The 15,578-nt window shown below is 38.8% G+C and overlaps 1 protein-coding gene across 1 annotated transcript; it reads right to left on the bottom strand.

Moving 5' to 3' along the window:
* Positions 1 to 862: 862 nt before the first annotated feature.
* On the bottom strand, positions 863 to 15,525 carry RAB2B (RAB2B, member RAS oncogene family). The gene is made up of 8 exons (XM_019628745.1): positions 15,381 to 15,525; positions 15,074 to 15,145; positions 12,599 to 12,666; positions 7,510 to 7,592; positions 7,213 to 7,305; positions 3,880 to 3,991; positions 3,207 to 3,275; positions 863 to 2,520 (listed from the first exon to the last, which is right to left on the bottom strand). The coding sequence occupies exons 1-8, from the start codon at positions 15,424 to 15,426 to the stop codon at positions 2,413 to 2,415; spliced, it is 651 nt and encodes a 216-aa protein (XP_019484290.1). The 5' UTR covers positions 15,427 to 15,525; the 3' UTR covers positions 863 to 2,412.
* Positions 15,526 to 15,578: the final 53 nt, after the last annotated feature.

Raw genomic sequence — 15,578 nt, 5'->3', positions numbered from 1 at the left:
CCCCTTCCCCCAAATCCCCAGGACTGTTCCCATCCCCCCAATTCCCTAAAAAAATCTTAAAAAAAAATGCAAGAAATGCCATTAAAAATAATAATAATAATAATAATCTATAAATAGTATGACTTCGGCTGCTATAAATAATATGGTTTTGAATCAACATATGATATCATAACCAAACAACACCATGTTATATCATAACTGCCATTCTTCACGTGTAGGTGGGAGATCCACTTTCCATAATTCATGACCATTTCACTCAGAACATCAGCAGTGATCTACACAGATCATGAATTTGCGCAGATACTTTTGTTTCTCATGCTTCCCTTAGAATTGGTGAAATACCCAAGTACAGAAGGTTATGAATGGTTTGGATAGAACTGGTTGTGGGATTTTTTTATTGAAAAGATATGCTCCAAAGTATCAAAATGGTACCTTTACTGACTCTGAAAACAGCAGCATTAGGCAGAATGCTATCTTTGATCAATGCTCTGATGCCTCCCAATCACTAAAGATTTGTTTGGTTGGTAAAGAAAAACTGTACAGAAACTATAAAGTTATACTTACTTTAGTTTTGTCTCTGGTGTGAGGGTACAGGCTAACCCCAAATTCAGCAGCCTCAAATCCTTTTTGGAATCAGGTAGGATTTTTAAAAACAAAACAAAAGCATAATCAAAGCAATACCCCAAACGTCTTCCAACTTCCTGTGGTGCAATGTTAACTATTGCTACTGCTACTGGGGAAAGAATCCAGTACAAAATCAATGTATCTCAAGGAGTCTTCTTCCAATACCTTTGATACAATTCCCTAGGATAGTGTCTACTTATGTATGGGATACAACCAGAAATGACACATGAAATATGAGCAGTTTGGATACATGCATATATTTAATAATGAAACAATTCATCAATAACAACAAAATTAGAAAAATTCATGAGACCTCAGTGCTGTGGAAGAGAATGGGATGTCAAAGCAAAAAAAGATATAGCAACTGACCCAGAAGGCTGCATGATGAGGAAAGCAAAGGCAAATTTGGCTAGGATAGTAGTATATGCTCTTGAAAAGGAGAATGGCTGGAGAAGTACCCACTTATTTGACTGCTTAGATGCAGGCAGCCTTACTGTATGCTACATGGGATGGAGGCAAAGAGCCAGGGGAGGGAGAGGAGAGGGAGAAGATCAATGTATTAATAGAATCCAGGGTAAGCAGATGGAAGAGATTGAGATAGAGCTCCAAAGAGATTACTCTAAGGCCTTTTGTTTCCTCTGCAGTCTAAAATAGACCTGTTCCAAGTCTTTAAGTATGTCAGTTAAATTCAATGACCACATAAATAGCACTAGGCACTGTGAAGGAATGGTGGAGGGAGGGGTTTACAAAAGGAAAGGGATAACACGGTCCCTGCTCTCAAGGAGCTTACAACCTATATGGGAAGACAAATTCTACACACAAAACAACTACAAAACATATTTACAAAGTAACATAAATACAAATAAATATACATATGAATAAATAACATATGAAAGCCAAAGGGTACTGTATCAATCATTGTTTAGAAGTCCTTAGGTTGGTCAAAGAAGGCTTTCTGAAGGAAAATTTTTGGACTTTGAGTATAATGTTAGCAGAGAGCAGGGCATGTGGAAAGGCATAAAAGTGGAAGTAAAAATGTCATGTCCAGTAAGTAAGCAGATCAGCTTGATTAGGGTAAAAAATCGAAATAGGTCTCATTAAGAAGTGAGTGTGATGAATCAGTAGGGGTCTATTTGGTGAGAGATACTGGTCCCTAAAACAAAACGAACATGGAAAGATGTTTCCTTCAGGTAATTATAGTAAGTGGCCACAGGTCCAGGCGCAACTCCACTGCTCTCAAAAGTTTTGTAGTTACTCTAAGACAGAGAAACTAGCAATAGGATGGGAGAGAAGTCTTCAACATCCTTGAGCAGTTCAAGTTAGAAGGCACTGCCTTCTGCAAGAACTCTCACCACGTGGCAAGTGAAAAAACTCAATGACATGCCTAGACGGAGGCACTATCATCCAAAGGCTAGCCAGATCCCAGTAATAACTACTCAAGTGGAATGTCCTAGACCCTTTTACTAACTAATACTTTGTGGGGAGCAGACTGTGTATAGTTATAAAAGAATTTATTTTTGAAATATCATGACAATCAACTTTGATCCTAACTTTTTAGAAATTAAAACAGGAGGATGAGAAGAGCCCTAACCTATAGGGAATGCTCACATCCCTGAAGAAGGACAGGTCAGTAAGGGCCCAAATTCTCCCCTGGTCTTTAAGTGGAAAAGAAAAACATCACACCTTGCAAGAGGCTTTTCTCAGCTACAATAAGAAAGACCTCTTTCTTTAAGCCTATTGATCTGAAGCTGTTCCAGGAAGGGAAAAAAAAGAGTCCAGGCCAGATGTTCAGCAGCAGCCAGAGTTGGACTCCACATCCCCAGAGTCCCTCTGGGAGGTGCTGGGTCCCACTGATGATGAAATACACTGTTGGGGACCGATCTTGATGCCATTTGCCTATAAAAGAAAAGAAGCAATAGTTCCCACCTCAAGTGCTAAACTAAATGGGAGAAAGGAGAGGGACAAAAGGGGAAATAATTTATTATATTTTCTAGAAGCAGATATGACCTTGGCAAGTTACCACATGCCCTAGCCAGACTGCTGTAGAACAATAATCTGTGACAGTAAAGATGAGATGACCAGCTGTGTATGAGTATTATAGATGACTAGAAGTGGCTTTTGTGCCCATTTTTAAAGTGACTGTTATACTTAAGTTTCATAGCTATGTGCAGAATCACGATGTGATTAGGTAAAAGTAGGAGCAGGCAAAAAGAGTAGAAGTAGCACATTAGCATATAATTCTTTTTTGTTTTGCCCTAGAATTTGCTTTATAGAAATGGCCCTGCTGAGAAACTAAGAATTACACCTCCTCCATGCTCTGGATTCGTAAAAAACTGAGGTTGAGAAGAAAACCTCCCATACAGTATAAGCCTTTCTGATCACCAACTAAAATCACTTTAAGCATTCTAGGTCTCAGATTTGAGAGAAAAACACACAATGATGACAGGCTTTTGTGTACCTACATTAAAAAAACCAAGTATGAACTAGGCAGACCTTCAAGTAGTATGATGTTAGACAGGGAATGCTCACATTCTAGGGAGCTTCCTATCCTGTTTGAGACAAAGCCCCCTACCCTTTCTCACCTCATTGTGGACATCAAATAAACCCTGCTGGATCTTCCTATATATTTCTTTGGCTGTGTTAATGAAGGCCTAAGGGAGACATAAATCATATTATTAGGCTTATTATTTACGTAGAGAAATTGAATACAAATATTATTCCTATTTGGATTTTGAAAGTGAACCATTAGGAGAATAATGAGTAAAATACAGAAGGCTCCTCACAGTCCCTGTAAAAGCCATTGAGAGTAGTTTCAAAAATAAAAATGAATTATATGGTGTTTTGGTACTGACCCAAGGTGTCTCTAGGGTTCCTAGGTTGGCACCCTCTGCATATAAAACAGGCTCTCCTCTCAATTACTGAAGATACAGTCAACACCAGGCTTAGGAATGACTATAGTAGGATACCATTAGTCCCTCCAACTAAAGTGATTTACCAGTAACAGTGGAGTCTAATCCACACTTACAACCAATGTTACCCAAAGCAAAAGTAAAACCTTAGAAATCAAGGTAAAGGAAATGGGACAATACCCTTACAGGGAGACATATGGTCACTATGACCAAAAGAACATCCTTTAAAGAAAGGACATGTCTTATAGAAGAGAATGCCATGTCTTATAGAAGAGAATCCTGAATACAAGGACAAAGATGTGGTGTAATCTCTGAAAAGCTTTCCCTGCTTTTACCCAAATAGTACCTCTTCAACATTGCAGGCTGTTTTGGCTGAAGTTTCCATGAATATAAGTCCATGCTCCCGAGCAAAGGCCTCTCCTTCTTCTCTCTTCACATCCCTGCGAGACTCTAAGTCACTGCAAGAGATTAATTGGGGAGAAAACTAAAATAAGAGTCAAGTGAAAGAAGAAACCCTTGTTCTAAAAGAATCCCATAGCTGTTTCAACTGTCAGTTAATACATAAAGAATTGTAGACCCTATCTGGTATTCTCTTATGCAGGGCTAGTAATTTCTGTGGTCTCTTGGAAAATATTCTTCAGATCCATGACAGCTGCTGCTTGGCTGACGATAATATCTTACTCTATTATAGAGAAAAGGGTTTGTAAAGTGTTAGGCAAGCCCCATAGTTATGCAAGGCCTTTGCCCTATGCTTCTTTTTCGAAAGAGATTCAGTGAGAGCAAAGGAAAAAAGATGAAAAAGGAATTCCAGTTGTTAGAAAGGAAAGAAGTGATAGATGTCCCATCACATAGTAATGAGTGTCTTCCTCCTTTACTGGCATCACTCCACAACGAGAGAGAGAGCCAGGAATAAGAAGAGCACAGTTGCCTTAACTCTCACCATTATTAACATGTATAACAGCAGCTTGCTATCAGGGAAATGAAGGATTCAGAGAAAACGATAAAATTAGGTGATACCGGGGAAAGAAGACAGAGCTAAGGATTGAGAAAGGGAATAAAGTGGCATGGAAAGATTTTATGAAAGACAGGATAAAAGGCTGCAGAATAACTAAGGACGGAGTGTTTGATTTTCACTTTTCAGATTGGAAATTTTTATTTGGGAGGTTTTCAGTTTTCCATCCATGAAGAAAAACATCAAGGAATAAGTCCATTAAAGAATAACAAATCTATAAAATGTATACTTATTATTCATCAGCTGTGTGATGACCAGAGAAGAATCATCCATCTAAATGTCAGCACTCATAAATTTGTATTTCTAGCCCAGATGCTCCTCTAAGCTCCAAATCTGTTTGTCCATTAAGCCTGATCTTCCTTTCCAATCTGATGGGTAAAAGACACCTCAAACTTACATCAAAATGGAACTTGATTTCTTCCTCCCAACTTGCTTCTGCCCCAGGCTATCACATCTCAGTAAATGGCACTAGCCGAAAACCAAGATGTCATTCACACCTTTCCCTCCTTCATTCCAAATACCCAATCCATCCCCCAGTGAGGAACTTCTAAACTGTACTTTAAAATCATTCTTTTCTCTCTCTCTCCAGCATCATCACCCTCGTCCAAGCCACCATTCTTTCTCACCTGGAGTACTGCAACTGGGATCCCACTTCAACCCTGCTCCCCTCCAGAGAGATCTTTGAAATTCTGATCAAGCCACTTCTCTGCTTAAGATTCTTAAATGCTTCCTACTGTGTTTAAAATAAAATCTACACTCCTTACTAAGGCCCGTGAGGTGCCTGTAAGATCTGGCCTCTGCCTACTCTGCAACCTCGTCTTGCACCATTCCCCCTTCATTCAGTCCAACCATACCAGGTTTCTTTCAATACCCTCCCTTGCTCAGCTTCTTCCCAGTTCAAGGCTTTCACACAGTTAATTCCTCCCTTCCGATATGTTTTTCCTTTTTAAGTCTTTGCCCACCGAACTTTTACCCAGCCTTTGGATTCCAGCTTAAACATCATTCTTAATCAAAAATCGGTATCTTGTTAATCCTCCTTCATAGCAGCCTTTTTTTCCTTCACTGCATTTACACTATTTATAATAAGATACAAATCATTGTATATTTAGTATGTGTGTCCCCACTAGATACTCCATGGGAAGCTCCACAGGAAGAGAGGCATGGTTGTTTTTCACCTTGCACACTCAAAGTCTGGCACAGTGTATAGGACATAGGTTTTCCATAAATTGGTAGACCCAGTAAATAAGTACAATTAGTCTGTGGCCACAGTTCTCAAACGGTGCAAGGCAGGCACTACTACAAACTCACAAGGGTGCCACGGGACACTTGAAATTTTCGAGGGAAGCACAGCAGCATTCAACATCAGAACACCACATGAATTACAAGCTTAAGATAGCTCAGTGTCAATATCAGATCACAATAGATGCCATTTAATAGCTTCATATCAACTTTGTGAAGCTGAGTTTTTGGCAGCTGCTGTGATAAAAAGCAAGTATTGTGCAAAAATCAGTTTGAAACAGGAAATGAGAGTAACAGTGTCCAATCCTGATTCCAAGGTTTAAGAAGCTATGCAGTGCCCAATAGATACACACAGGTCATTAGTAAGTAATCATGATTATTAAAGAATGAAATTTTTAAAAAAATTTGTTTTAATTTAATGCTTTCCATTTTTCAAACTATTACTAAGTTGTTATGACAAAAACACTTACATTGTTTAGATCTAACTATTTAATAACAAAACTGTTATTTGTTTTGGCTTATGAGTGCTATAGAAAATTTACCAAGAATAAAAAGTGTTGGGGAAGCTGTGGAGAAACTGAAACCCTGTGCACTGCTGGTAGGGATGCAAAATGGGATAGCCACTGTGGAAAACAGTATGGCTGTATCTCAAAAAATTAAACATAGAAGCACCATAAGATCCAGCAATTCTACTTCTGGGTATATACTGAAAAGAATCGAATGCAGGGACCCAGATATTTGTACACCCATGTTGACAGCAGCATTATTCACAATAGCCAAAAGGTGGAAGCAACCCACGTGTCCATCAATGGATGAATAAACAAAATGTAGTAAACACATTCAATGGAATACTATTCAGCCTTAACAAGGAAGGAAATTCTGACATGTGCTACAATATGGATGAACCTAGAGGACATTATGCTAAATGAAATAAGCCAGTCACAAAAGGACAAATACTGTAAGAGTTCACTTATACGAGGTGCCTAAAGTAGTCAATTCATAGAGACAGAAAGTATTGGGTTGTTGGAAAAGTTGTGACGCATCTTTGCAACGAAAACCATAGAAAAAATACGTTATGACTTTTCCGACAACCCCATAGAATGATAGTTGCTGGGGCCAGTGGGATGGAAGATGCAGAGTCAGTGTTTTATGGGAACACAGTTTCAGTTGGGGAGATGAAAAAGTTGTGGAGATGGATGGTGGTGATTTTTGCAGAACAACGTGAACATACTTAATGTCAAAGAGCTGTACACTCTGAAATGATTCAAAGAGTAAATTTTATGTTATATATACTTAAACACAATATTTTTTTTTACTGAGGTATTAGGAGCACCATATACTAAAAGAGTTTGGGGACCAAGTGATTCAATGTCCATAGGGTACCTAGATGACTATTGGTACTTATTATTTATTCAAATAAAATTTTACCTCTTATTTCCAATCAGCATGATAACCATGTTGGAGCTTGAGTGTTGTCGAGCATCCTCTAACCATGAGGTCAGGTGATTGAAGGTTTCACGCCTACGGCAGAAAAGTTTAGAAAGTGGGTCTGAGGCCCATTTCAAGACGACAAAAACATTCCAGATATATGGGAAAAGGAGAAAGACTCGATGTATAAAGGAAAATATTAGAGAGGCCGTTCTTGTTCAGCATTCTTACCAGATAGAAAAGAAAAGATTGAAACCATAGGGAAGAGCCTCCCGCCCCCCATCAGATCTGACTCACCTCGTAATGTCGTACACCAGCAGTGCTCCAGCTGCTCCTCTGTAGTAGGAACGGGTGATAGAACGGAAGGATTCTTGCCCAGCCTTTCCCACCAACATGGCAACAAAAAAATCCCAACAAAACCAGGTTATCTCCAGAGAACTGACTTGATCATATGCCACTCTAACACAAAGGACTTAATTTTTTAAATAATTGCTATTAAGAAAAGAGAATCATGGAAAGGAAACATGACTGCCCACAGAGAAATCCAGGCAGGAAATCAATATTTTTCAAAGAGAATGCAATTATTTTGGGTAGGTCAGTTTTTTCTATAAGACCACCTATCAAATTGCTGACTAACACCCTTGGTTCCTAGGCACTGCCAGTAGCACCCCACAGTCACTGTGACAATCCATATTGTCACATGACGTTTCCATATATTTCCTAATATCCCCTAGCAGAGAAAAACTGGAAATAAGACTAGAAACTCAGAGTATGTTGTACTGTCAATCCAAACATGATGTTGAACACGTGAAATTAACATTTATTTTCTGTTTCTATCCCTTTATCTGCAAAAAGAAAATTATCTTAGAATGCCAATATTCTAACAGAAATTTCATTTTAATGGATTAATGTAGAAAATTAGTCAGATACCAAGCACTTAATTGGGCATATGCTAATTGACCTTTAGTGTTCCCTAGTAAAGGCAGGACTACCAAAATGTCCCTTTGCTGATATCTTGTCATGGCAAATAGGAGTAGAGAACAGGGAAAAAAGCCCAGGGCCCAGAACAGTTTTCCTTAAAAAAAAAAATCCAACTGTTCACATTCTAATCTCTGTTCTAGTTGGGGTAAAGATACTAAGTTGTTTTTTTATAACTGAACGATTTATCAATGTCCCCACATACTGGGGACTTTTGCTTTCCTGATGGAATAGGGTTTTTTTCTCCCCTTAGAGGAAGCAAAAACATCTTTTACATACAAATATGAATACCCTGGGAATTGAAACTACCCTATTAAAAAAGTTTGCACATTCTTGAAATCATTTATCCTCATATCCCTACTTAAAGTAGGGGAAGGAGGACTACTGTTTATATTTTAAAGATGGGAAAACTAAAATGTGGACATGGCAAAATTAATGGCTTTATTATAGTATAATAACAATAATAGTGATGACACTAACAATAACAGAAATGGGGAAAATGAGGCTCAAAGGTATAAGTTCAGTAATTGGCCAAAAGTTATAAAGTCTATAAATGCTGGATATATAAATTAACTTAGGGTCCTAGTACTTCCTAGCACAAAACTTTCTTCTCTTAGCCATTACATCATATAATCTAAATGTGGGTTTGAAGGTAAGAAGAGAATTCCAGTACACTAATTCTTAGGTTACTTTTCCCACAACACAAGAATCTTTCTATAAGAATCATACAAGTGTTTTATTGAATAGCATACCTGTTAGAACATGAGAATCAAAAAATAATTCTAAAGAATTTGTTGGTAATATTAGTAATGCTAAAGATATAAAACACAAGTTTTCTCTCCAAGAACTCGCTTAAAGTTTTATTTATTTGCTAATCGTTTTATGTCTTAAATTGATTCCTGTTTTGTTTTTATCTCCTACTGACTTTTTTCCTCTTCTGCTATTGTTGAAAGCCCCTCTTTCCCTGTGGCCTACTAGGATCTAAAAGGGAAAGCTTAGGGGAAACCCGCATGATGGTTGAAGCACATGGCGGCATTTAGCTTTAGTAGCTGAAAATACTTCCAGTGGGTCATCAGAAAATGCCTTCAAAATAAAATCACTTCACTTCTTCATCTCAGTCCAGTTCATAAACCAAAGTGTGTGAGCCAATATGCTAGAAAGAGTGAGTGGTTCAATTTGGGCTGCTCTGCATCAGTCTGAGGTACGTTTGTCCATCCCCAGTAAAAAAATCTGAAGCAGCAAAGTCTAAGATGGAGGTTTGATTAAGAGAATTAACAGTTTTCTATTTTCTCCCAAGTGGAAGCATCATATTATAGTTTTAAGATGTATAGTTGGAAGTATCAATCCCTACAAAGTAAGATAGGCTTATTTCCTAAGAATCAAAATGCATTCCTAAGTAAAATACAAATGAATTTGGGATTACTTAATATTTTATATTAGCCATAGTACAATGCCTCTTCATTTAGCATGGTTATTTGGGCAACTATCATACAGAATGAAGAAAGATAAAAAGTAACATGGCTCTATAAATCCTTCTCAATAACTAGAACAGTGACAACAAAAAACTGGATAACTTGATCTCTTTAAAAATATCCTTCATGGTAATCCCAAAACATTTGCCTATAGGATGGCTTTGGGAGTAAGTGAAGAAATGAAGTCAACATCACGGGAAGGGGCAAGAGGGGTAAACAAGGATAGGAGATCAGGGATGATAAGGGATAAACATCTGGCTTACGTGGAGAGTGGCAGAGGAGACAAACACATTATAGATAGGAATCTCTTAAAAATTTCAAAATGAATAGAAAAACCCAGTATTCTGAAATCTAATTTTTTTTATTATTCAACAAAGATCAGTCCAATCTCAAAGCAATGACCAAAAGGAAGTAGAAAAGAACTAGGCCAGTTGCATCACAAGTGACTAACAGGCCATATGGTTCTTGAGGATCCTGTCAACAGAGCAGTGGCTCCCAACTTTCTTACTTTATGGTCCACCATGTCTCATATTACCACTTAAGAGGAAAAAAGTCAGCAAGCCAACACTCAGACACTCTATGACCATGACCATACCTCTAACTGGCAGCTACTGGGTCTCCTGGCATCAAAAGATACAGTTTTGGAAATGAGAGAGGTTTAAGTTAAATCTAGGGGGTGACGGGTTAGCTCAGTTGTTTAGAGCATCGTGCTGGTAACACCAAAGTTGATGATTCGATCCCTGCATGGGCCACTGTGAGCTGTGCCCTTCTTAAAAGAGTCAACTATGCCATTGTAGCATGAAAGCAATGGGTAACCAATGACCATGGCTGTTCCCCAATAAAAATTTTAAAACAGGGCAGCATCTACCTAATATCAGTCTTGACACCTACTGGCTTCACTCTTTGTTACCTCCTCAGAATTTGTCCTGTGGCCTCTTTAGGGGGCCAAATACAGTAATACCTTGGTTTGTGAGCATAATTCATTCCGGAAACAAATTACTCGTATTGCAAGACATCACTCGTTTACCATGTTAAAACGTATTAGAAATGTTTGCTCATCTTGCAGAACACTAGCAAACCAAGTTACTCGCAATCCAAGGTTTTACTGTATATCTTTGTGGGAAATATAAAAAACAGGAGATAATAAGAAGGGAATTGCAAAACTTACTTGGGTTAATAGTGACAAACAAACCCTGGGCCCCAACAATAAAAGGAGAAGGAAGGAAGTGGCAGCTGTTTAAGAAATATATGAACTTAATTTTGGCAACAGATAGAGAGTAATACCATTTAGGCTTTATTGGGAGGAAAAAGCTAGAGACAAAACTGGCCAAAAGAAGCAAGTTTGGAAGTTATAGAGGTATCTGGCTACTGCTACCACTGTCAGGTCTGTGAAGTGATTCATCTTCCTATAATTAGGGCAAGCCAATATGGTTAAGATGAAAAATCTGATCAGAAGGGCAAAAGGTTATTAAAATGCTTGCAAATACAACCAACAGTAAAGGACAATATCATCCCAGTTAAAAGCAGCTGATCAATCAGTGCATCCAAAAGTGGTAATGAGCTTGGAGGCTAACAGAAAAGGACTCTGTGCAAAAAGGGTCTAGAGCACCAAGTAACTACTTTTAAGACAGACACTTGCATGTGTTGGGGGACATCGGGTAGGTACAGGGGAAAGGGAGGAAAAAAAGAAAAAAAATCACTTGTGAACTGCTTGTAGATATAAGGAATTTAGCTCTCAGTTCCAAGAAGAAACAGAATCAAATAATAGGAATTAAACAAAAACAGGAAGAGATTTTAGCTGAATAGTAGGAATATGTGCTACCTCCCTTTAACTTAAAATAGAGACTAGAATATTATTTTTTTTAGAGGAAACAAAAGTACAAACCAAACTGAGATAATGCACATGAAAGCAATTTATGTGGATAAAGCAGAATTACACTAAGTCAAGCTAAATTTTGGCCATACTACCTTTATCAAATTTTAAAATATGCATAACCTTGACCCAGAATTTCCATTTCTGAGCAGGCATTCTACAGAAATCCTCAAACATTTGCATAAAGATGTAGTAAATAAGAATGATCAATGAAACTTTGCAGCAGTAAAAAACTGGAAACAACTAAAATGTCCATCAATGGGAGGGGTGGTTAAATAAATTATGGAACAGACATTCTATGATCCTATGCAGTGATTAAAAGAAATGAAGTAGAATGGAACTACCTTATGACCTAGCAATTCCACTCTTGGGTATCTATCCAGAGAAATCCAAAACACTAATTTGAAAATTATTAGAGGCCGGCCGAGTGGTGCGTTGGTTAAGAGCTGGCTTGGGATGCCAGAAGGCCCCGGTTCAGATCCCACATATGAGGGCCAGTGACACTGCCCTCCACAGCTAAGATGCTGAACAACAGCTCAACCTGGAGCTGGGCTGCTGTGAGTCCATGGCAACGGCGAAGGCTGCAGCCCCTGTGGCAGTGGGTTGCTATGGGCTACCGTGTGTAGCCAGCAGCCAGCGTGAGTGGCTAGCAGCCGCAGTAAGCAGCCGTCCAGAAGCCGGCGACTAATCTGCCTCTCCCGGGAAGAGTGCAATGATGGTGCCAACTTGGATCAGTGAAGCAATGTCCTCCAAAACTAAACTGAAAAAAAGGACAGCAACTTGTCTGTTCCCCTTTCCCCAATTCCCCAGCGATGTTCCCATCCCCCCAAATCCCCAATAAAAAATCTTTAAAAAAAATAATAATAATAATAAATTAAAAAATATGGCATTCATATCTGTAACTGTAACAGAGGGAAATGAAAGCTTCCCTATGTCTTTGATTTCACTCCTCCCCTACTCTGATATCCACCATCAGCCCTACCCTCAGCCCTTTCCCCTGCATCAGCCTTTAGTGTTGTATTTGGATCTTGGTCAGAGACGAAATTATTTTGTCCTCTCTCACCGTATCCCAGATTTGCAGTTTGATTTGTTTTCCATCAATGTTGACCATACGGGCCCCAAATTCCACACCTGTCAGTGAAGACCAAGAAAAAGAAAGTGATTGTCATGAACAGCCATGTGAGTGAGAAGTTCATGCTTTTTTTCAGCGTGCTAGTGACTCATCCTCTGTCTGCACTCAGTGCCACTAAGCCCATTACCACTGCCTACTTGCGCCAATTAGTTTTGTGTTTCTTGAAGTTTCATATCTTTTCTAGAATTAAAAACTGTGTTCTAGGTGATAATTACTTCAGGAATGTAAACAAAAAGCAAATATGGAGATAAAACAAATTAAGAACTCAAATAGAAAAGGTAAATAAATTTTTAGCAATGTTAATTAATGCTTAATTTGATTAGGCAATGTTTAATTTTGTAACTTTTTAAAAAACTTCTAAAATTAAAAAAATATTTCTTAGCATTTTTCTCAAAATCACTCTCTACTCCTCTATATGAAACAATATTTTTTTTGGAATTCTAGATTTTTTGAGAAAAGAGCCTATCTAAGAAATAAGTTCTCAAGAATGATATATTTCAGATCTCCAATAATTCCCACAGTTCAGCAGAAAATAGCCTTCTTCATAGGAGTATGGAAACTGATAGTTTCAATAAAGATTTTGGTTTATCTGGCACTCATCTTCTTTCAAGGTAATGCCAGGACAAAAGTTAAAAATCAGAGGTCACTTACATTAAAAACACTTGATCATATGTCAGAAAATTTTTCCCATTTTCTATTCTTATACTCAAGTACTACTTGAGGAATTCTGACTTCCAAGTAAGAAAGAAGACTAATCTAGCTTTTGCTAATGGGCTGATGCGCACCTATTCAGTGGTCCCACACACAATGTATCAAAATATCACTCTCAACTCTGAGGTGTCAATAAGATATTTAAAAAAAAAAAGTTTCTTACTACTCTAGACTGCTTCACCAAGAATAGTGATAGCTACTGCAAAAAGTCACTCCCCCCCCCCCTTTCTGGACAATAAGAATGGAATTTCATTCAATAGGGAAGAATTGAAAAATAGAATTTTGTCTCTTTCTATTCAACTTTCTCTAGTTATGTACTCAGAGACCCTTGTATTTTGCACATGTTTTCTATCCAACTGCCTTTTTTTAAATCTTGGTACGAAGATTGAAATCAGAAAGAAATAGAGCCTACACTGGGCTCTGGGGAAAACTTGATCATGTCATTCCTCCCTTTAAAACTTGTCATTTACTCCCATTACCTTCAGGTGTCTCAAAACTTGGTCTCTATTTTAGACTCTAGATTTATTATTTGCCACTCTCCACTTCAAATTCCATGCTCCAAACATGTTAAATTATTTTCACTTTTCCAAAGGTAGCCTGCTTTCTGTCATTCATGAGTCTTTGTATATGTTATCCTCTCCTGCCCCGATCAATTTTCCCTCAACTCTACAACCCTTTGCCTGGCTAACTCCCGCTTATTCTTCAGTTTTCTGCTTTTCCTGATAAAGGTGGCAGCCTCTCCTCTCCTTCTGTGATAAGAATTTATTTGTCACTATACTGTATCTACCCCCAGCCCCACCTGCTACATTGGAAGACTGTAAGCTACTTAAGGGCAGGCACAATGTTTGCCTTGTTATGCACTGTATCATTAGCATCTATCACAGTGTGGGTGTTCACTTAACATTCATTTCCAAAAAATATTTTCCTGTTGATGTTACCCTCTAAATTATTTTCTAACACCATTAGTTATTTAGCTCTGAATAAGTCCTTTGGGAGCAGTAGTAGCTTCAGATTTCAATAAGGTGGAACTGTAGATGGGGATATGGTAAGAATGGGAGCTAGAGATTTTATTCAGAAACTGCATTTGCATAGCAAGAAGTCTAGTCTTATATATATTTTTTATTTTGGCTGAGGTTATGGATATTATGGGGAAGGGGATGCTAAAGCCCCAGCAGGCTTTATCACAAATATGTGGGAAATGTGATACTTTCCGGAACCACCTGGAACTCTATCACACTATTTTCTTTTAAAGTTATTAGTTTCATCTACATTTTAAGTCCAGGATGACTCTTCAATTTTCTTCTTCTCCAACACACAAAAAAATTATATATTGGTCATTACTTAGAAAAACACATACATGTGAGGCTAGGATTAATTTACCGCAAAGGTGAGTTTTTGAATTAGTTAGCTTTCGTGGGATTTTCCAAATATTCAGCTGCATTTGGAAAAAAAAAAACCTACAGCATCTTATCCATACCTCATGCTCATCTCTAAAGTTACCTTTCAATTATTTGCTCCCCATTACACTACTCCCCATTTACAGCATTTGATTGGTCACTCCTCATTTAACACAACTTTGGACTAATTTAAAAGTAGGGAGAGCTAACTTTTTACTTTGAACCCTGAAGGCTGCTAACTTTCCACTTTAGCTAGTCAGGTTTCATTATCTGTCCAGGGACAGGTAGGTGCACTTACCTATTGTGAGGTCGTGGACAGGCTGAAACCGCTTGTCTGTAAACTGCAGGAGAAGACATGACTTCCCTACACCTTAAAGAGGAGGATGCACGTTCAAGGAGTCACGCCGCATAAGAGCGGTCCCGAGTCTGGGCGTCCCGGACTCGGGAAGGGGAGCCCCGAGCTCCGAGCCCCGCCCCCGGCCACCCTGCCCCCGCCCCCTGTTCACCTAATCGCCCAGCCTACTAAATGAGCCCCGCCCCCACGACCCGAATTGGGAGCTTCGAATCCCAGCCGCCAGCTGTGAGGGCACGCGCCCGCGGCTTACCTGTGTCCCCGATGATGATGTACTTGAAGAGATAAGCATAAGTCATGATCCCGTTTCCTCTGGATTCCGGGTCCGCCTGACTTCTACAGCCACTTACCTCCGGCCTGTCTAGCCACTCAATCGGCTGATCTCCGGCCTCTCTAGCCCAAATCACCTCTCTATTGCTCTCCCCAGAAATCCTCTCTTGGTCGGGGCGAC

The sequence above is a fragment of the Hipposideros armiger genome, unplaced genomic scaffold (genome assembly GCF_001890085.2).
Source record: "Hipposideros armiger isolate ML-2016 unplaced genomic scaffold, ASM189008v1 scaffold_807, whole genome shotgun sequence".
Lineage (NCBI taxonomy): Eukaryota > Metazoa > Chordata > Mammalia > Chiroptera > Hipposideridae > Hipposideros > Hipposideros armiger.
This window is presented reverse-complemented; position numbering and strand designations above follow the sequence as displayed.